This window comes from Oncorhynchus keta, chromosome 30 (assembly GCF_023373465.1).
Source record: "Oncorhynchus keta strain PuntledgeMale-10-30-2019 chromosome 30, Oket_V2, whole genome shotgun sequence".
NCBI lineage: Eukaryota > Metazoa > Chordata > Actinopteri > Salmoniformes > Salmonidae > Oncorhynchus > Oncorhynchus keta.
The window spans coordinates 18,689,084-18,713,083 of NC_068450.1; the positions used below are offsets into that span (position 1 = coordinate 18,689,084).

The 24,000-nt window shown below is 41.9% G+C and overlaps 1 protein-coding gene and 1 long non-coding RNA gene across 3 annotated transcripts in view; one reads left to right on the forward strand and one right to left on the reverse strand.

The window, feature by feature from the left end:
• Positions 1-24,000, reverse strand: part of LOC118363926 (cytoplasmic FMR1-interacting protein 2) — a 62,635-nt gene that overhangs the window by 22,748 nt on the left and 15,887 nt on the right. The window contains exons 4-19 of the mRNA XM_052487964.1: positions 21,692-21,769; positions 14,779-14,880; positions 14,394-14,575; positions 14,022-14,118; positions 13,509-13,637; positions 12,189-12,293; positions 11,830-11,918; positions 9,690-9,927; positions 9,337-9,489; positions 9,067-9,206; positions 8,526-8,673; positions 8,211-8,364; positions 1,044-1,200; positions 535-631; positions 349-425; positions 132-240 (exon numbers count right to left, since the gene is read on the reverse strand). Coding sequence (XP_052343924.1) covers positions 132-240; positions 349-425; positions 535-631; positions 1,044-1,200; positions 8,211-8,364; positions 8,526-8,673; positions 9,067-9,206; positions 9,337-9,489; positions 9,690-9,927; positions 11,830-11,918; positions 12,189-12,293; positions 13,509-13,637; positions 14,022-14,118; positions 14,394-14,575; positions 14,779-14,880; positions 21,692-21,769 — 2,055 coding nt within the window. The remainder of the gene's footprint in view (positions 1-131; positions 241-348; positions 426-534; positions 632-1,043; positions 1,201-8,210; positions 8,365-8,525; positions 8,674-9,066; positions 9,207-9,336; positions 9,490-9,689; positions 9,928-11,829; positions 11,919-12,188; positions 12,294-13,508; positions 13,638-14,021; positions 14,119-14,393; positions 14,576-14,778; positions 14,881-21,691; positions 21,770-24,000) is intronic.
• Positions 12,430-13,326, forward strand: LOC127913945 (uncharacterized). Of its 2 annotated transcripts, none has more exons than XR_008087347.1 (3): positions 12,430-12,630; positions 12,922-13,050; positions 13,084-13,326. It is a non-coding gene; the product is annotated as an uncharacterized LOC127913945 (long non-coding RNA). The 2 variants fall into 2 exon arrangements; XR_008087348.1 differs by lacking the exon at positions 12,430-12,630 and adding an exon at positions 12,717-12,802.

The window sequence follows — 24,000 nt, forward strand, 5'->3', positions numbered from 1 at the left end:
TTGTAAATTTGTGGTGTTTTAATTTGTTAATAAAATGTGGGATATGATTTCTTGGACGCGGGACAAAAAGCGAGACTGTCCCAGATAATCACGGACATGTGGTCACCCAGGGTGGTGTACGACAGACCTACCTGTACGTGTCTCTGTTTGAGCAGGGTCTCATAACGGTTGGAGGGGGGGTAGGGGATGATCACACCATAGTTTTTACACTCTGCCCTGAAACGCTTGTCCAGGAGGACACTGTGGAGCAAAACACACAACAACATCCTTCACTGCTTGATTTAACCCCCTCAACAACATGATTCAGTCTTGTATCTGTTTACTGTGGTGTCTCCAGCCGTCTCTTACCTTCCAGACATGGCTTTGTAGTAGGCAAATATCTGGTCAGCCAGCTTGTAGACAAACTGATCGAAGCACAGGTTCACCTGTAGGAAAAACAGAATCCCGAACTCACTTCTCTTGTGGGGATCGGTGATAAATTACTTGTCATTTTATGATTTCTGAGGCGGCCATCTTTGTTTCGTGCTAGTTTACCTCAGCCTCTATCTCATCGTAGAGGAACTGTTTCTTGAACTTGGTCAGAGCGTAGTAGCCACTGTCATTGTAGAGGTCCAAAGGGTACAACACATACCTGGGAGAAACAACAGGCAGGATGGCATTAGCAGGCACAAACCCACACAGACTCAGCATGGACACAATGACAACAGAGAGACAATATCTGTCCCTCACCCTCCATCTCCCTCTACTCTTGTCTGTTCCTCTCCCTCACCTGCACACACACACAAACACACACAGACTCAGTATGGACACAATGACAACAGAGAGACAATATCTGTCCCTCACCCTCCATCTCCCTCTACTCTTGTCTGTTCCTCTCCCTCACCTGCACACACACACACACACACACACACACACACACACACACACACACACACACACACACACACACACACACACACACACACACACACACACACACACACACACACACACACACACACACACACACACACACACACACAGTGGTCTAAACAGTGTCTTACTCCATCATGGATGGCTCCTTGGTCTCCAGTATGTGGTCTGTGAGGATCCAGGGCATGGACATCTCAATGGGGAACTGGATCCTGCGCCCCATGGTCAGCTCCAGGAAGAACTCTCTGAACCACAGCTGAGACAGGTCACAGCAGTGCTGCAGCGCCTCTGGAGGACAGGAAGGGAATAACATGATATTATTATATTATTACGAGAGGAAGAACTCTCTGAACCACAGCTGAGACAGGTCACAGCAGTGCTACAGTGCTACCACAGGATGGGAGGGGAAATTACAACATATTATCATAGTGCTCCACAGTGGAGGTGTCATAATACCCATAAAACCTAGCGGTCTAACAAGGAAATGGATCCAATCGTTTTTCCACCATTAATTTTGCCCATAGGGAATTTCAGAAACACTTAAAAAAGGTCTGTGTTTCGTGTCGGCTTACCCTGGCATGACGTCTTGATAACCATGTAACTCTTGATCAAGGTGACTTTTATCAATATACTCAGCTCTATTTACTCTCACATTCAAAAGTGCTAATTAGCATCAAATTAGACATCAAGCAAAACTACAAATCCCTACAAATCCCTGAACCACAGCTTAGACAGGTCACTGCAGTGCTGCAGCACCTCTACAGGACGGGAGGGGAATAACATGACACCAATACAGGACTGGAGGGGAATAACATGATATTATGACAGGAGGGGAATAACATAATATTATGACAGGAGGGGAATAACATGACACTAATACAGGACAGGAGGGGAATAACATGATATTATGACAGGAGGGGAATAACATGACACTAATAGAGGACAGGAGGGGAATAACATGACACTAATAGAGGACAGGAGGGGAATAACATGACACTAATAGAGGACAGGAGGGGAATAACATGATATTATGACAGGAGGGGAATAACATGATATTATGACAGGAGGGGAATAACATGACACTAATAGAGGACAGGAGGGGAATAGCATGATATTATGACAGGAGGGGAATAACATGACACTAATAGAGGACAGGAGGGGAATAACATGATATTATGACAGGAGGGGAATAACATGATATTATGACAGGAGGGGAATAACATGACACTAATACAGGACAGGAGGGGAATAACATGATATTATGACAGGAGGGGAATAGAATAACATAATATTATGACAGGAGGGGAATAACATGATATTATGACAGGAGGGGAATAACATGATATTATGACAGGAGGGGAATAACATGACACTAATACAGGACAGGGGGGGAATAACATGATATTATGACAGGAGGGGAATAACATGACACTAATACAGGACAGGAGGGGAATAACATGACACTAATACAGGACAGGAGGGGAATAACATGATATTATGACAGGAGGGGAATAACATAATATTATGACAGGAGGGGAATAACATGACACTAATAGAGGACAGGGGGGGAATAACATGATATTATGACAGGAGGGGAATAACATGACACTAATGGAGGACAGGAGGGGAATAACATGACACTAATAGAGGACAGGAGGGGAATAACATGACACTAATACAGGACAGGAGGGGAATAACATGACACTAATACAGGACAGGAGGGGAATAACATGATATTATGACAGGAGGGGAATAACATGATATTATGACAGGAGGGGAATAACATGATATTATGACAGGAGGGGAATAACATGACACTAATAGAGGACAGGAGGGGAATAACATGACACTAATAGAGGACAGGAGGGAAATAACATGACACTAATACAGGACAGGAGGGGAATAACATGATATTATGACAGGAGGGGAATAACATAATATTATGACAGGAGGGGAATAACATGACACTAATACAGGACAGGAGGGGAATAACATGATATTATGACAGGAGGGGAATAACATAATATTATGACAGGAGGGGAATAACATGACACTAATACAGGACAGGAGGGGAATAACATGACACTAATACAGGACAGGAGGGGAATAACATGACACTAATAGAGGAAAGGAGGGGAATAACATGACACTAACAGAGGACAGGAGGGGAATAACATGACACTAATACAGGACAGGAGGGGAATAACATGACACTAATAGAGGACAGGAGGGGAATAACATGACACTAATACAGGACAGGAGGGGAATAACATGATATTATGACAGGAGGGGAATAACATAATATTATGACAGGAGGGGAATAACATGACACTAATAGAGGACAGGAGGGGAATAACATGACACTAATAGAGGACAGGAGGGGAATAACATGATATTATGACAGGAGGGGAATAACATGACACTAATAGAGGACAGGAGGGGAATAACATGACACTAATACAGGACAGGAGGGGAATAACATGACACTAATACAGGACAGGAGGGGAATAACATGACACTAAAAGAGGACAGGAGGGGAATAACATGATATTATGACAGGAGAGGAATAACATGACACTAATAGAGGACAGGAGGGGAATAACATGACACTAATAGAGGACAGGAGGGGAATAACATGACACTAATAGAGGACAGGAGGGGAATAACATGACACTAATAGAGGACAGGAGGGGAATAACATGACACTAATAGAGGACAGGAGGGGAATAACATGACACTAATACAGGACAGGAGGGGAATAACATGACACTAAAAGAGGACAGGAGGGGAATAACATGACACTAATAGAGGACAGGAGGGGAATAACATGACACTAATAGAGGACAGGAGGGGAATAACATGACACTAATAGAGGACAGGAGGGGAATAACATGATATTATGACAGGAGAGGAATAACATGACACTAATAGAGGACAGGAGGGGAATAACATGACACTAATACAGGACAGGAGGGAATAACATGACACTAATAGAGGACAGGAGGGGAATAACATGACACTAATAGAGGACAGGAGGGGAATAACATGACACTAATACAGGACAGGAGGGGAATAACATGACACTAATACAGGACAGGAGGGGAATAACATGACACTAATAGAGGACAGGAGGGGAATAACATGACACTAATACAGGACAGGAGGGGAATAACATGACACTAATAGAGGACAAGAGGGGAATAACATGACACTAATAGAGGACAGGAGGGGAATAACATGACACTAATACAGGACAGGAGGGGAATAACATGACACTAATAGAGGACAGGAGGGGAATAACATGACACTAATACAGGACAGGAGGGGAATAACATGACACTAATAGAGGACAGGAGGGGAATAACATGACACTAATAGAGGACAGGAGGGGAATAACATGACACTAATACAGGACAGGAGGGGAATAACATGACACTAATAGAGGACAGGAGGGGAATAACATGACACTAATACAGGACAGGAGGGGAATAACATGACACTAATACAGGACAGGAGGGGAATAACATGACACTAATACAGGACAGGAGGGGAATAACATGACACTAATAGAGGACAGGAGGGGAATAACATGACACTAATACAGGACAGGAGGGGAATAACATGACACTAATACAGGACAGGAGGGGAATAACATGACACTAATAGAATACAGACAGGGGGAATAACATGACACTAATAGAGGACAGGAGGGGAATAACATGACACTAATAGAGGACAGGGGGAATAACATGACACTAATAGAGGACAGGAGGGGAATAACATGACACTAATAGAGGACAGGAGGGGAATAACATGACACTAATAGAGGACAGGAGGGGAATAACATGACACTAATAGAGGACAGGAGGGGAATAACATGACACTAACAGAGGACAGGAGGGGAATAACATGACACTAATAGAGGACAGGAGGGGAATAACATGACACTAATAGAGGACAGGAGGGGAATAACATGACACTAATAGAGGACAGGAGGGGAATAACATGACACTAATAGAGGACAGGAGGGGAATAACATGACACTAATAGAGGACAGGAGGGGAATAACATGACACTAATAGAGGACAGGAGGGGAATAACATGACACTAATAGAGGACAGGAGGGGAATAACATGATATTATGACAGGAGGGGAATAACATGACACTAATAGAGGACAGGAGGGGAATAACATGACACTAATACAGGACAGGAGGGGAATAACATGATATTATGACAGGAGGGGAATAACATGACACTAATAGAGGACAGGAGGGGAATAACATGATATTATGACAGGAGGGGAATAGCATGACACTAATAGAGGACAGGAGATAAATAACATGATATTATGACAGGAGGGGAATAGCATGACACTAATAGAGGACAGGAGATAAATAACATGATATTATGACAGGAGGGGAATAGCATGACACTAATAGAGGACAGGAGATAAATAACATGATATTATGACAGGAGATAAATAACATGATATTATAACAGGAGATAAATAACATGATATTATAACAGGAAATAAATAACATGATATTATAACAGGAGATAAATAAGATGATATTATAACAGGAGATAAATAACATGATATTATAACAGGAGATAAATAACATGATATTATAACAGGAGATAAATAACATGATATTATAACAGGAGGGGAATAACATGATATTATAACAGGAGATAAATAACACGATATTATGACAGGAGGGGAATAACATGACACTAACAGAGGACAGGAGGGGAATAACATGACACTAATAGAGGACAGGAGGGGAATAACATGACACTAATAGAGGACAGGAGGGGAATAACATGATATTATGACAGGAGGGGAATAACATGACACTAATAGAGGACAGGAGGGGAATAACATGACACTAATAGAGGACAGGAGGGGAATAACATGATATTATGACAGGAGGGGAATAACATGACACTAATAGAGGACAGGAGGGGAATAACATGATATTATGACAGGAGGGGAATAACATGACACTAATAGAGGACAGGAGATAAATAACATGATATTATGACAGGAGGGGAATAGCATGACACTAATAGAGGACAGGAGATAAATAACATGATATTATAGTTTATGTGTCGGGGGGCTAGGGTCAGTTTGTTATATCTGGAGTACTTCTCCTGTCCTATTCGGTGTCCTGTGTGAATCTAAGTGTGCGTTCTCTAATTCTCTCCTTCTCTCTTTCTTTCTCTCTCTCTCGGAGGACCTGAGCCCTAGGACCATGCCCCAGGACTACCTGACATGATGACTCCTTGCTGTCCCCAGTCCACCTGGCCATGCTGCTGCTCCAGTTTCAACTGGCCTGGGCCCTAGGACCATGTCCCAGGACTACCTGACATGAGGACTCCTTGCTGTCCCCAGTCCACCTGGCCATGCTCCTGCTCCAGTTTCAACTGTTCTGCCTTACTATTATTCAACCATGCTGGTCATTTATGAACATTTGAACATCTTGGCCACGTTCTGTTATAATCTCTACCCGGCACAGCCAGAAGAGGACTGGCCACCCCACATATGCTCTCTCTAATTCTCTCTTTCTTTCTCTCTCTCGGAGGACCTGAGCCCTAGGACCGTGCCCCAGGACTACCTGACATGATGGCTCCTTGCTGTCCCCAGTCCACCTGACTGTGCTGCTGCTCCAGTTTCAACTGTTCTGCCTTATTATTATTCGACCATGCTGGTCATTTATGAACATTTGAACATCTTGGTCATGTTCTGTTATAATCTCTACCCGGCACAGCCAGAAGAGGACTGGCCACCCCACATAGCCCGGTTCCTCTCTAGGTTTCTTCCTAGGTTTTGGCCTTTCTAGGGAGTTTTTCCTAGCCACCGTGCTTTTACACCTGCATTGTTTGCTGTTTGGGGTTTTAGGCTGGGTTTCTGTACAGCACTTTGAGATATCAGCTGATGTACGAAGGGCTATATAAATAAATTTGATTTGATTTGATTATGACAGGAGATAAATAACATGATATTATAACAGGAGATAAATAACATGATATTATAACAGGAGATAAATAACATGATATTATAACAGGAGATAAATAACATGATATTATAACAGGAGATAAATAACATGATATTATAACAGGAGATAAATAACATGATATTATAACAGGAGATAAATAACATGATATTATAACAGGAGATAAATAACATGATATTATAACAGGAGATAAATAACATGATATTATAACAGGAGATAAATAACATGATATTATAACAGGAGATAAATAACATGATATTATAACAGGAGATAAATAACATGATATTATAACAGGAGATAAATAACATGATATTATAACAGGAGATAAATAACATGATATTATAACAGGAGATAAATAACATGATATTATAACAGGAGATAAATAACATGATATTATAACAGGAGATAAATAACATGATATTATAACAGGAAATAAATAACATGATATTATAACAGGAGATAAATAAGATGATATTATAACAGGAGATAAATAAGATGATATTATAACAGGAGATAAATAACATGATATTATAACAGGAGATGAATAACATGATATTATAACAGGAGATAAATAACATGATATTATAACAGGAGATAAATAACATGATATTATAACAGGAGATAAATAACATGATATTATAACAGGAGATAAATAACATGATATTATAACAGGAGATAAATAACATGATATTATAACAGGAGATAAATAACATGATATTATAACAGGAGATAAATAACATGATATTATAACAGGAGATAAATAACATGATATTATAACAGGAGATAAATAACATGATATTATAACAGGAGATAAATAACATGATATTATAACAGGAGATAAATAACATGATATTATAACAGGAGATAAATAACATGATATTATAACAGGAGATAAATAACATGATATTATAACAGGAGATAAATAACATGATATTATAACAGGAGATAAATAACATGATATTATAACAGGAGATAAATAACATGATATTATAACAGGAGATAAATAACATGATATTATAACAGGAGATAAATAACATGATATTATAACAGGAGATAAATAACATGATATTATAACAGGAGATAAATAACATGATATTATAACAGGAGGGGAGGTGAAGGAAAGAAAAAATAACAAGGTGAGGATGGAGGTGATCAATTGAATGGTTGGTGTGTGTGTGTGTGTGTGTGTGTGTGTGTGTGTGTGTGTGTGTGTGTGTGTGTGTGTGTGTGTGTGTGTGTGTGTGTGTGTGCGTGTGCGTGTGTGTGTGTGTATACATACCGCTGAAGTTGAGCAGGTGTGTGAAGAAGAAGGAGTGTTTGTGGAAGTCTTCTATAGCCAGTACTATGGGTCCATCCAGACTGCTGCGTAGAGTCTTCTTAGAACCACTCTTATCAGCTATCAACGACTCCAGCATGGTACGAACCATGTACAGCTAGCGAGGCAGGGAGAGGGGGAGAAAAGTCTAAAAAGTCCATTACCCTTACAAAGTCCCTGTACTTGATCCTGTCCCTACAGCCTCCATCCCCGAGTCACATCCGTCTCTTCCTAATTCCCCTAGACCTCTGTTACCCTTCCCTCTCTACCCTGGTGTACCTGTGTGCTCGAGGGTCCCACAGCTCTGCGGGGCACCTTGATGTCGAACCCTCCCTTGGGGTCCTTCTCCCCCCTGAGACAAGGGTCATTGGGAGGCTCCCGAGCCCCCTCCCAGTCACAGATGGTCTTACGGATCGCCTGCAGGACACTAGAGAGAGACAGAAGGTTATCAGAGAATTAGCATTATAGAGAATGACTATCGGTATGTCCCAAATTGCACCCTATTCCCTATATAGTGCACTACTTTTGACCAGGGCCATAGGTATAGGGGGCCATTTAGGAAGCAGCCTCACTAACGATGGAAGGTCCATGGTTCTACTGTATCTAGCAAAAAGTGAAAATTGTGCCGTACGCACACTTGAGCCTTTGAGGGGACTTGAGCCTTTGAGGGGACTTGAGCCTTTGAGGGGACTTGAGCCTTTTTTTCCCAAGGTGTTTTTCATCAAGACCAGATAACAAGATGCTACAGTACCTCTTAAGAGGTTCTCTTGCCTGAAATATGTTAACAGTTGAACAAGAATGAGTGCAGCCAGTATGGTACCTGATGAGAACGTTCTTCTTCTTGCGTACAGCCTGACGTAGAGGCTCTCTGAGGGTCATCTGGGCAAAGTCCTGCAGGGCTGCATAGATGGTGTTCCTTATGGCCTGGTTGAATACGCTCTCCATACGACCCATCAACACCTACAACGCAGATACCATCCTCAACACCAAAGTAGACGCACGGTGGTGAAACGATGCTATGTTACTATTCTGTAAGCGTCCCAACGATGTCATGACCTAGCTGTCTGTAGGTACAGTGTGTGTTTCTGACCTGCAGTCCCTTGATCATGGCGATGACCTCGACCAGGGCAAACTTCTCCTCTGAGGTGTAGTTGTAACGTGTAGCTCTCTCATACTCCTCCGCTGTGCCAGGACAGTCCTTGTTACAGAACTTATCTGTCGGGTGGACCAGCTTCCACGAGTACTGAGAGAGAGAATATGGTTACATATTGAAAGGAAATACATATTGTCAGAGTAAACTGAAAATCACAGGACCTGGTAGAAATATAATGACTTAATTCATTAAAATAAAGAAATAAAAATATATGGGACCAAGCACGGACTACACACGTCCCCTTCTTAACATAAACCACGCACACACACACACCCCGTTCCCCTACTCACCACTTCCATGACGTGTGTGCTCCACTTGGACAGCAGCTGTAACCCTCTGAGTGCCAGGTCAAACAGTTCCCTGTACTCCTCGTCTGACTTGTGACTGTCCAGGCCCGACCCGGTCACTACCTCACTGTTACTGTAGCGAGCCAGCTCAGAGATGAACCGGATGTGGTCATCACGAATCTGAACCATCTGCTCACACAGGTTGTACTGGGGAGAGATGGAGCTCTGGGTACACGTCCACCTGTAGGAGAGAGGTCAGAGGTCATGGTTCACACAGGTTGTACTGGGGAGAGATGGAGCTCTGGGTACACATCCACCTGTAGGAGAGAGGTCAGAGGTCAGGGTTCACACAGGTTGTACTGGGGAGAGATGGAGCTCTGGGTACACGTCCACCTGTAGGAGAGAGGTCAGAGGTCAGGGGTTGTACTGGGGGAGGTGAAGCTCTGGGTACACATCCACTTGAAGGAGAGAAGTCAGAGGTCAGGGTTCACACAGGTTGTACTGGGGGAGGTGAAGCTCTGGGTACACATCCACTTGAAGGAGAGAAGTCAGAGGTCAGGGTTCACACAGGTTGTACTGGGGGAGGTGAAGCTCTGGGTACACATCCACTTGAAGGAGAGAAGTCAGAGGTCAGGGTTCACACAGGTTGTACTGGGGGAGGTGAAGCTCTGGGTACACATCCACCTATAGGAGAGTCAGGGGATAGGAGAGGGCTGAGTATATGCTGATTTTTGCTATTTCCTTTCAATATGTATCCAATTAAGACCTAGACAACCAGGTGTGGAGAGTTCCTAACTAACCAATTAAGAATTAACCAGGTGTGGAGAGTTCCTAACTAACCAATTAAGAATTAACCAGGTGTGGAGAGTTCCTAACTAACCAATTAAAACCTAACCAGGTGTGGGGTGTTCCTACCTAACCAATTAAGACCTAGACAACCAGGTGTGGGGAGTTCCTAACTAACCAATTAAGGGACTGGGGTTGAGTTTGACACCTGTGGGGTAGAGGCTGGGGTTGAGTTTGACACCTGTGAGGTAGAGGCTGGGGTTGAGTTAGACACCTGTGGGGTAGAGGCTGGGGTTGAGTTTGACACCTGTGGGGTAGAGGCTGGGGTTGAGTTTGACACCTGTGGGGTAGAGGCTGGGGTTGAGTTTGACACCTGTGGGGTAGAGGCTGGGGTTTAGTTTGACACCTGTGGGGTAGAGGCTGGGGTTGAGTTTGACACCTGTGGGGTAGGGACTGGGGTTGAGTTTGACACCTGTGGGGTAGAGGCTGGGGTTGAGTTTGACACCTGTGGGGTAGAGGCTGGGGTTGAGTTTGACACCTGTGGGGTAGAGGCTGGGGTTGAGTTTGACACCTGTGGGGTAGAGGCTGGGGTTGAGTTTGACACCTGTGGGGTAGAGGCTGGGGTTGAGTTTGACACATGTGGGGTAAAGGCTGGGGTTTAGTTTGACACCTGTGGGGTAGAGGCTGGGGTTGAGTTTGACACCTGTGGGGTAAAGGCTGGGGTTTAGTTTGACACCTGTGGGGTAGAGGCTGGGGTTGAGTTTGACACCTGTGGGGTAGAGGCTGGGGTTTAGTTTGACACCTGTGGGGTAGAGGCTGGGGTTTAGTTTGACACCTGTGGGGTAGCTGGGGTTGAGTTTGACACCTGTGGGGTAGAGGTTGGGGTTTAGTTTGACACCTGTGGGGTAGAGGCTGGGGTTGAGTTTGACACCTGTGGGGTAGAGGCTGGGGTTGAGTTTGACACCTGTGGGGTAGAGGCTGGGGTTTAGTTTGACACCTGTGGGGTAGAGGCTGGGGTTTAGTTTGACACCTGTGGGGTAGAGGCTGGGGTTGAGTTTGACACCTGTGGGGTAGAGGCTGGGGTTTAGTTTGACACCTGTGGGGTAGAGGCTGGGGTTTAGTTTGACACCTGTGGGGTAGCTGGGGTTGAGTTTGACACCTGTGGGGTAGAGGTTGGGGTTTAGTTTGACACCTGTGGGGTAGAGGCTGGGGTTGAGTTTGACACCTGTGGGGTAGAGGTTGGGGTTTAGTTTGACACCTGTGGGGTAGAGGCTGGGGTTGAGTTTGACACCTGTGGGGTAGAGGCTGGGTCTGAGTTTTCAGAGTTTGTCAGTTTAAAGATGGATGATGTTCTTACTTGGACTTGTTCTCCTCGTAGTGGGCGCTGGTCTCTATGTAACGTGATAGTTCTATCTGCATGTCTCCAAACAGAGGCACCACCTGCAGCTGAGGCATCAAACAAGACACACAGACAGAGACAGACAGGGCTTCAGTCAGGATGTGTGATCCAATAATAACATATTGGTGTTAAAGGACTGACATGGCCACAAGGAAAAGTTAGCACACACACACACACACACACACACACACACACACACACACACACACACACACACACACACACACACACACACACACACACACACACACACACACACACACACACACACACACACACACACACACACACACACACACACACACACACACACCAACCTTGAAGAACTTGTCGATCTTTCCCAGGTTGATCCTTTTCTTGGCGTCTAGTTTGTAGATGTTACTGACATTACCGTCCATCAGATAGAGACCAAAACCCATCACCTGACACACACACACACAGAGTGGGATATTACACAAACCCAGCACCTGACACACACACACACAGAGTGGGATATTACACAAACCCATCACCTGACAGGTAGTTAAGATCTAGACAGAGGCAGGTATCTAGAGAAAGACAGGTAGTTAAGATCTAGACAGAGACAGGTATCTAGAGCAAGGCAGGTAGTTAAGATCCAGACAGAGACAGGTTTATAGAGAAATGCAGGTAGTTAAGATCCAGACAGAGACAGGTATCTAGAGAAAGGCAGGTAGTTAAGATCCAGACAGAGACAGGTATCTAGAGAAAGGCAGGTAGTTAAGATCCAGACAGAGACAGGTATCTAGAGAAAGGCAGGTAGTTAAGGTCCAGACAGAGACAGGTATCCATAGAAAGGCAGGTAGTTAAGATCCAGACAGAGACAGGTATCTAGAGAAAGGCAGGTAGTTAAGATCCAAACAGAGACAGGTATCTAGAGAAAGGCAGGTAGTTAAGATCCAGACAGAGACAGGTATCTAGAGAAAGGCAGGTAGTTAAGATACAGACAGAGACAGGTATCTAGAGAAAGGCAGGTAGTTAAGATCCAGACAGAGACAGGTATCTAGAGAAAGGCAGGTAAGACAGAGACAGGTATCTAGAGAAAGGCAGGTAGTTAAGATCCAGACAGAGACAGGTATCTAGAGAAAGGCAGGTAGTTAAGATCCAGACAGAGACAGATATCTAGAGAAAGGCAGGTAGTTAAGATCCAGACAGAGACAGGTATCTAGAGAAAGGCAGGTAAGACAGAGACAGGTATCTAGAGAAAGGCAGGTAGTTAAGATCCAGACAGAGACAGGTATCTAGAGAAAGGCAGGTAAGACAGAGACAGGTATCTAGAGAAAGGCAGGTAGTTAAGATCCAGACAGAGACAGGTATCTAGAGAAAGGCAGGTAGTTAAGATCCAGACAGAGACAGGTATCTAGAGAAAGGCAGGTAGTTAAGATCCAGACAGAGACAGGTATCTAGAGAAAGGCAGGTAGTTAAGATCCAGACAGAGACAGGTATCTAGAGAAAGGCAGGTAGTTAAGATACAGACAGAGACAGGTATCTAGAGAAAGGCAGGTAGTTAAGATCCAGACAGAGACAGGTATCTAGAGAAAGGCAGGTAGTTAAGATCTAGACACAGACAGGTATCTAGAGAAAGGCAGGTAAGACAGAGAGTTAGATGAGGCTCTTACCTTGAGCAGCATGTGTTTCTCGCTGGGCGTCAGGTACATCTTGTTCTCATAGTAATCAACACTGATGTTGACAATGTCTGCTAACAACTCCTCATAGCCAGGAATCACCTCCAACTGCTGCTGCAGACACTACAGAGAAATATACACATTATTACTGCTACTGCAGACACTACAGAAAAATATACACATTATTACTGCTACTGCAGACACTACAGAGAAATATACACATTATTACTGCTACTGCAGACACTACAGAGAAATATACACATTATTACTGCTGCTGCAGACACTACAGAGAAATATACACATTATTACTGCTACTGCAGACACTACAGAGAAATATACACACTATTACTGCTACTGCAGACGCTACAGAGAAATATACACATTATTACTGCTACTGCAGACACTACAGAGAAATATACACACTATTACTGCTGCTGCAGACACTACAGAGAGAAATATAAACACTATTACTGCTGCTGCACAACACACACACACAAAAACACACACCTGAGTAATCCTGTTGTGATTGGCTAGAAACATAGAGAGGTTCTGTGACTCCTGGATGGACTGAGGGTCGGCCATCTTCCTCAGGAACTGAGCTGCCCTGCAGACACAAATATTACCACATATCTAATTCTGTAGCCACACCTCACAGATTCTGTTAACCTGAGTCAACTGGGTACATCTCAATAGTGGGGTAAATTAGCCCTTCATTCTGTCCCTTTTGCTTTATTTAAGCTGATGTGAAGGAACTAGACAGGTGAAATCAAATGTCTGTGTTTTCAGGATCAGTGCAGGTGAAGGAAAGGTGATAGGGAGAGGAAGCCACTGCAGGCTATTGAGATGCATCCCCACATTGTGTCTGTCTTCCCTTCATACCTTTTATAGGCAGAGTGGTCGTTCTTGACGCTGCACTTCATGTTCTTGAGTTCGTCGAGCACAGCGAACATGTTGATGAACTTGCCCAGGGTGAGGAGGTAGGCTTCAGAGACGAAGTCTTTCCTCCGCTCAGCGTGGCAGAGACGCTTCACCTCCCCGCAGAAACGCTCAATGGCCTTACGCTGCAGGGGAGGACAGGGGAAAAGGAGAAGATAGAGAGAAGAGAGGTTCTCAGATATATATAGGACCTATTTGTTCATTCATTCATTCATTATTTAATTCAAGGGACAAGGATATGATTGACTGACAAAGTTCCAATTCAAATACGATACATTCATTAATTTGATTGATTGATTCATTAATCCATCAATCACTGGTCTCTCACCTGAAAGTACATGAACTTCATGAGCTTGGTGACCTCTGGTTCCAGCACCTCCACAGTCTTCTCATAGATCTCCACCCTGTTGGGCTGCTCATTACACTTCACCTGGAGAACACAGGGGGGCGCCGTCACACAGCCTGCTCACTGGAACCACTCACAGGGCTCTCCCACATCCTTTCTTACACATCACAGATCACAGTGTCCCGAGCCAGTATCATATTTCTCGGATCAGATGCCCGTACTAGAGGTGGGACGATAAACTGAAAACGATCAACGATACGATCACTTATCACAGGCATTTTGCTGACATCGTTCATTACGATACGTAGTCTATACCAGAGAAAAGTTGAAATTAATAAGTTTACGCACACATGACTGTAAGTCGCTTTGGATAAAAGCGTCTGCTAAATGGCATATATTATATTATTATTATTAAAATGGGTGATTATAAATGAGACAATTGATGGCTACAACCATCAAATGAGTAGTAGCAGTTTAAAGGAAAAACTGTGGAGCACATTACTGTTATAAACTGTGGTGTACATTAGTGTTATAAACTGTGGTGTACATTAATGTTATGAACTGTGGTGTACATTACTGTTATAAACTGTGGTGTACATTACTGTTATAAACTGTGGAGCACATTAATGTTATAAACTGTGGTGCACATTACTGTTATAAACTGTGGTGCACATTACTGTTATAAACTGTGGAGCACATTACTGTTATAAACTGTGGTGTACATTATTGTTCTAAACTGTGGAGCACATTAATGTTCTAAACTGTGGTGTACATTACTGTTATAAACTGTGGAGCACATTAATGTTATAAACTGTGGAGCACATTAATGTTAGAAACTGTGGAGCACATTACTGTTATAAACTGTGGTGCACATTACTGTTATAAACTGTGGAGCACATTACTGTTATAAACTGTGGTGCACATTAATGTTATAAACTGTGGTGCACATTACTGTTATAAACTGTGGAGCACATTACTGTTATAAACTGTGGAGCACATTACTGTTATAAACTGTGGTGCACATTACTGTTATAAACTGTGGAGCACATTACTGTTATAAACTGTGGAGCACATTACTGTTATAAACTGTGGAGCACATTAATGTTATAAACTGTGGAGCACATTACTGTTATAAACTGTGGAGCACATTACTGTTATAAACTGTGGAGCACATTACTGTTATAAACTGTGGAGCACATTAATGTTATAAACTGTGGAGCACATTAATGTTATAAACTGTGGTGCACATTACTGTTATAAACTGTGGAGCACATTACTGTTATAAACTGTGGTGTACATTACTGTTATAAACTGTGGTGTACATTACTGTTATAAACTGTGGTGTACATTACTGTTATAAACTGTGGTGTACATTAATGTTATAAACTGTGGTGCACATTAATGTTATAAACTGTGGAGCACATTACTGTTATAAACTGTGGTGCACATTACTGTTATAAACTGTGGTGCACATTACTGTTATAAACTGTGGAGCACATTACTGTTATAAACTGTGGAGCACATTACTGTTATAAACTGTGGTGTACATTACTGTTATAAACTGTGGTGTACATTACTGTTATAAACGGTTGTGTACATTAGTGTTATAAACTGTGGTGCACATTACTGTTATAAACTGTGGTGCACATTACTGTTATAAACTGTGGTGCACATTACTGTTATAAACTGTGGAGCACATTACTGTTATAAACTGTGGTAGACATTACTGTTATAAACTGTGGAGCACATTACTGTTATAAACTGTGGAGCACATTAATGTTATAAACTGTGGTGCACATTACTGTTATAAACGGTTGTGTACATTAGTGTTATAAACTGTGGTGCACATTACTGTTATAAACTGTGGAGCACATTACTGTTATAAACTGTGGTGTACATTACTGTTATAAACTGTGGAGCACATTACTGTTATAAACTGTGGTGCACATTAATGTTATAAACTGTGGTGCACATTAATGTTATAAACTGTGGTGCACATTAATGTTATAAACTGTGGTGCACATTACTGTTATAAACTGTGGAGCACATTACTGTTATAAACTGTGGAGCACATTACTGTTATAAACTGTGGTGCACATTACTGTTATAAACTGTGGTGCACATTAATGTTATAAACTGTGGTGCACATTACTGTTATAAACTGTGGTGCACATTAATGTTATACACTGTGGTGCACATTACTGTTATAAACTGTGGTGCACATTACTGTTATAAACTGTGGTGCACATTACTGTTATAAACTGTGGTGAACATTACTGTTATAAACTGTGGTGAACATTACTGTTATAAACGGTTGTGTACATTAGTGTTATAAACTGTGGTGCACATTACTGTTATAAACTGTGGTGTACATTACTGTTATAAACTGTGGTGTACATTACTGTTATAAACTGTGGTGTACATTAATGCTATAAACTGTGGTGTACATTACTGTTATAAACTGTGGAGCACATTACTGTTATAAACTGTGGTGTACATTACTGTTATAAACTGTGGTGTACATTACTGTTATAAACTGTGGTGTACATTAATGTTATAAACTGTGGTGTACATTAGTGTTATAAACTGTGGTGCACATTAATGTTATACACTGTGGTGTACATTACTGTTATAAACTGTGGAGCACATTACTGTTATAAACTGTGGAGCACATTACTGTTATAAACTGTGGTGCACATTACTGTTATAAACTGTGGTGCACATTACTGTTATAAACTGTGGTGAACATTACTGTTATAAACTGTGGTGTACATTACTGTTATAAACGGTTGTGTACATTAGTGTTATAAACTGTGGTGCACATTACTGTTATAAACTGTGGTGCACATTACTGTTATAAACTGTGGTACACATTAATGTTATAAACTGTGGTGCACATTACTGTTATAAACTGTGGTACACATTACTGTTATAAACATATTGTTCTATTTATCATTATCGCATCAATTCAGGAAATGTATCACAACATGGATTTCTGTCCATAATCGCCCAGCTCTACCCACATGGGCCCTGGTCAAGAGCAGTACACTACATAAGGAATAGGATGCTATTTGGGAAGCAAACAAACGATGTGTTCCTGAGGCTACAAATTCAGCTCTAATACATCACTACACTATCAAGAGTCTGCAGCACCCGGACTCACCCTTCTAGAATCTGAAGTCAAATGACTACTGTTTGCTGATGATCTGGTGTTTCTGTCCCCAACCAAGGAGGGCCTACAGCAGCACCTCGATCTTCTGCACAGATTCTGTCAGACCTGGGCCCTGACAGTAAATATCAGTAAGACAAAAATAATGGTGTTCAAAAAAAGGGCCAGTTCCCAGGACCACAAACACAAATTCCATCTAGACACCGTTGCCCTAGAGCACACAAAAAACTATAAATAACTCGGCCTAAACATCAGCGCCACAGGTAACTTCCACAAAGCTGTGTACAATCTGAGAGACAAAGCAAGAAGGGCCTTTTATGCCATCAAAAGGAACAATGTAACATTGTCACGACTTCCGCCGAAGTCGGTCCCTCTCCTTGTTTGGCGGTCGACGTCACCAACCTTCTAGCCATCACTGATCCATTTTTCATTTGTCTTGTCTTCCTTCACACCTGGTTCCAATCCCATCAATGACATGTTGTGTATTTAACCCTTTGTGCTATGTAGTGCTGATGTTAGTGTTGATGTTCTATGTAGTGCTGATGTTAGTGTTGATGTGCTATGTAGTGTTGATGTTCTATGTAGTGCTGATGTTAGTGTTGATGTGCTATGTAGTGTTGATGTTCTATGTAGTGCTGATGTTAGTGTTGATGTGCTATGTAGTGTTGATGTTCTATGTAGTGTTGATGTTCTATGTAGTGTTGATGTGCTATTTAGTGTTGATGTGCTATGTAGTGTTGATGTGCTATGTAGTGTTGATGTTCTATTTAGTGTTGATGTTCTATGTAGTGCTGATGTTAGTGTTGATGTTCTATGTAGTGTTGATGTTCTATTTAGTGTTGATGTTCTATTTAGTGTTGATGTTCTATTTAGTGTTGATGATGTTCTATTTAGTGTTGATGTTCTATGTAGTGCTGATGTTCTATGTAGTGTTGATGTTCTATGTAGTGTTGATGTTCTATGTAGTGTTGATGTTCTATGTAGTCTTGATGTTCTATGTAGTGCTGATGTTAGTGTTGATGTTCTATGTAGTGTTGATGTTCTATGTAGTGTTGATGTTCTATGTAGTGTTGATGTTCTATGTAGTGTTGATGTGCTATTTAGTGTTGATGTGCTATGTAGTGTTGATGTGCTATGTAGTGTTGATGTTCTATTTAGTGTTGATGTTCTATGTAGTGCTGATGTTAGTGTTGATGTTCTATTTAGTGTTGATGTTCTATTTAGTGTTGATGTTCTATTTAGTGTTGATGTTCTATTTAGTGTTGATGTTCTATTTAGTGTTGATGTTCTATTTAGTGTTGATGTTCTATTTAGTGTTGATGTTCTATGTAGTGTTGATGTTCTATGTAGTGTTGATGTTCTATGTAGTGTTGATGTTCTATTTAGTGTTGATGTTCTATTTAGTGTTGATGTTCTATGTAGTGTTGATGTTCTATGTAGTGTTGATGTTCTATGTAGTGTTGATGTTCTATGTAGTGTTGATGTTCTATTTAGTGTTGATGTTCTACGTAGTGTTGATGTTCTATGTAGTGTTGATGTTCTCTGTAGTGATGTTCTATGTAGTGTTGATGTTCTATGTAGTGTTGATGTTCTATTTAGTGTTGATGTTCTATTTAGTGTTGATGTTCTATTTAGTGTTGATGTTCTATGTAGTGTTGATGTTCTATGTAGTATTTATGCGTTGATGTTCTATGTAGTGTTGATGTTCTTGTACTTTGTTGATGTTCTATTTAGTGTTGATGTTCTATGTAGTGTTGATGTTCTACCAAGTGTACCCTGATGTTCTATGTAGTGTTGATGTTCTATGTAGTGTTGATGTTCTATGTAGTGTTGATGTTCTATGCACCCATTAGTGTTGATGTTCTATGCCACCAACACGCAGTGTTGATGTTCTATGTAGTGTTGATGTTCTATGTAGTGTTGATGTTCTATGTAGTGTTGATGTGCTATTTAGTGTTGATGTGCGACGGGTTTTGTACCCACTTTGTTATTTTGTACATCTTGGTTGTTGTGGAGTTTGGTCAGCATTTATTAAATAACTCTATTTATGCCAAGTTCTTTCTCCTGCGCCTGACTTCCCTGCCACCAACACGCACCCATTACCCTGCCACCAACACGCACCCATTACCCTGCCACCAACACGCACCCATTACCCTGCCACCAACACGCACCCATTACCCTGCCACCAACACGCACCCATTACCCTGCCACCAACATGCACCCATTACCCTGCCACCAACACGCACCCATTACCCTGCCACCAACACGCACCCATTACAAACATACACATTAGGATCTGGCTACCTGAATCAGTTATAGAACCCATTACCCTTTATGGTTGTGAGGTCTGGGGTCCGCTCACCAACCAAGAATTCACTAAATGGGACAAACACCAAATTGAGACTCTGCACGCAGAATTATGCTAAAAATATCCTCAGTGTACAACGTAAAACACAAAATAATGCATATAGAGCATAATTAGGCCGATTCCTGCTAATTATCAAAATCCAGAAAAGTGCAGTTAAATTCTACAACCACCAAAAAGGAAGCGATTCCCAAACCTTCCATAACAAAGCCATCACCTACAGAGAGATGAACCTGGAGAAGAGTCCCCTAAGCAAGCTGGTCCTGGGGCTCTGTTCACAAACATAAACAGACCCCACAGGACAGCAACACAATTACACCCAACCAAAACATGAGAAAACAAAAAGATAATTACTTGACACATTGGAAAGAATTAACAAAAAAACAGAGCATGCTATTAGAATGCTATTTGGCCCTAAACAGAGAGAACACAGTGGCAGAATACCTGACCACTGTGACCGACCCTAAACAGAGAGAACACAGTGGCAGAATACCTGACCACTGTGACCGACCCTAAACAGAGAGAACACAGTGGCAGAATACCTGACCACTGTGACTGACCCTAAACAGAGAGAACACAGTGGCAGAATACCTGACCACTGTGACTGACCCTAAACAGAGAGAACACAGTGGCAGAATACCTGACCACTGTGACCGACCCTAAACAGAGAAAACACAGTGGCAGAATACCTGACCACTGACTGAACACAGTGGCAGAATACCTGACCTGACCACTGTGACTGACCCTAAAGAGAGAACAGTGGCAGAATACCTGACCACCCTAAACAGAGAGAACACAGTGGCAGAATACCTGACCACTGTGACTGACCCTAAACCTGACCACTGTGAGAGAACACAGTGGCAGAATACCTGACCACTGTGACCGACCCTAAACAGAGAGAACACAGTGGCAGAATACCTGACCACTGTGACTGACCCAAACTTAAGGAAAGCTTTGACTATGTACAGACTCAGCGAGCCTAGCCGTGCTTTTGAGAAAGGCCGCCATAGGCAGACCTGCCTCTCAAGAGAAGACAGGCTATGTGAACACTGCCCACAAAATGAGGTGGAAACTGAGCTGCACTTCCTAACCTCCTGCCAAATGTATGACCATAATAGATACACATATTTCCATCAGATTACACAGACCCACAAAGAATTTGAAAACAATCCCTTTTCTACTTTAACCATTTGCACATAATATGACATTTGAAATGTCTTTATTCTTTTGTGAGTGTAATGTTTACTGTTCATTTTATATTTTTGATTACACTTTTGTTTATTAATCTATTTCACTTGCTTTGGCAATGTAATCATGTTTCCCATGTCAATCAAGCCCTTTGAATTGAAAGAGAGAGTTACCTGTGGTATAGCTCTTGAGCAGCTTCTCCAGGTGTAGAGCATGACAGCATACTCATGGCCCTCCTCCAGCATCTCATTCTGGGGGGAGAGAACAGACAGAGGGGTTATATCTACACCTATTTATAAATGATGTGGATAACTGTATGGATAAAAGGCTAAATTGTGCTGCCCTCTTCATTGACCTGTTAAATGCTTTCGATACTGCTTATCACTCATTGCAAATTCAGAGGCTTTCCTCAATTGGTCTAGACCAGGCTGTATGTAACTGATTGAAACATGACTTGACAGATAGAACTCAATGTGTGTCTACTGATGGTGTTAAATCAGGTTTCCTGGACATTATGAGGTGTCCCGCAGGGGTCGATTCTGGGTCCAGTACTTTTTAATGTTTACATTAATAATATTGACTTTCCTGTAAACAATTGTGACCTGCACTTGTATGCCGATGACACTGTTGTGTATGCTATTGCCCCCACGGTTGACCGGGCTCTATCTGAACTACAGTCTGCCTTCAGTCTGCCTTCATTGTATTACAGAAAACGATTGATCGTGTCCCGGCTTGTCCCTGCTTCTGAGCATCTGGACAGATGAAAAGCATACTGGTGAGTTAGTTACAGTTGAAGTCGGAAGTTTACAAACACTAATGCTGGAGTCATTAAAACTCGTATTTCAACCACTCCACAAATTTCTTTCTAACAAACTATAGTTTTGGGAAGTCAGTTAGGACATCTACATTGTGCAAGACACACGTCATTTTTACAACAATTGTTTACAGACAGATTATTTCACTTATAATTCACTGTATCACAATTCCAGTGGGTCAGAAGTTGACATACACTAAATTGACTGTGCCTTTAAACAGCTTGGAAAATTCCAGAAAATTATGTCATGGCTTTAGAAGCTTCTGATGTATTTCAAGGCCTACCTTAAAACTCAGTTCCTCTTTCCTTGACATCATGGGAAAATCTAAATAAATCAGCCATTGTAGACCTCCACAAGTCTGGTTCATGCTTGGGAGCAATTTCCAAATGCCCGAAGGTACCACGTTCATCTGTACAAACAATAGTACGCAATTATAAACACCATGGGACCACGCAGCCGTGGTGTCTCCTGGAGATGAACGTACTTTTGTGTGAAAAGCGTACTTTTGTGCGAAAAGTGCAAATCAATCCCAGAACAACAGCAAAGGTCCTTGTGAAGATGCTGGAGGAACCAGGTACAAAAGTATCTATATCCACAGTAAAATTAGTCCTATATCGACATAATCTGAAAGTCCGCTCAGCAAAGAAGAAGCCACTGCTCCAAAACAGCCATAAAAAAGCCAGACTACGGTTTGAAACTGCACATGGGGACAAAGATCGTACTTTTTGGAGAAATGTCCTCTGGTCTGATGAAACAAAAATAGAACTGTTTGGCCATAATGACCATCGTTATGTTTGGAGGAAAAAGGGGGAGGCTTGCAAGCTGAAGAAACCCATCCCTCAGTGAAGCACGGGGGTGGCAGCATCATGTTGTGGGGGTGCTTTGCTGCAGGAGGGACTGGGGTGCACTTCACAAAATAGATGGCATCATGAGGGGGAAAATTATACTTCTAAAGTTGTCGCAAAATGGCTTAAGGACAACAAGGTCAAAGTATTGGAGTGGCCATCAAAAAAGCCCTGACCTCAATCCTATAGAAAATGTGTGGGCAGAACTGAAAAAGTGTGTGCGAGCAAGGAGGCCTACTAACCTGACTCAGTTACACCAGCTCTGTCAGGAGGAATGGGCCAGAATTCACCCAACTTATTTTGGGAAGCTTGTGGAAGGCTATCCGAAACATTTGGCACCAGTTAAACAATTTAAAGGCAATGCTACCAAATATTAATTGAGGGTATGTAAACCTCTGACCCACTGGGAATGTGATGAAATAAATAAAAGCTGAAATAAATCATTCTCTCTACTATTATTCTGACATTTCACATTCTTAAAATAAACTGGTGATCCTAACTGATCTAAGACAGGGACTTTTTACTAGGATTAAATGTCAGGAATGGTAAAAAAAAAAAAAAAAACTGAGATGAAATGTAAACCTCCGACTTCAACTGTAAGACACTGAGAACAAAAATGGGCTTCTTCTATAGAAATAGGTCCTGCCTCTCGGTAAATAGTAGAAAGCAGATTAGGAACATTGATATTCCTATCGGTCCTAGATAGGGCTGTTGCGGTGACCTTACCATATTATTATTATTATACCAGACCGACCGTATTACCGCCACACCGGTGGTTACGAGTCATGAAGGCAGTCATATTCCACGTGACCGTTTAGTTAC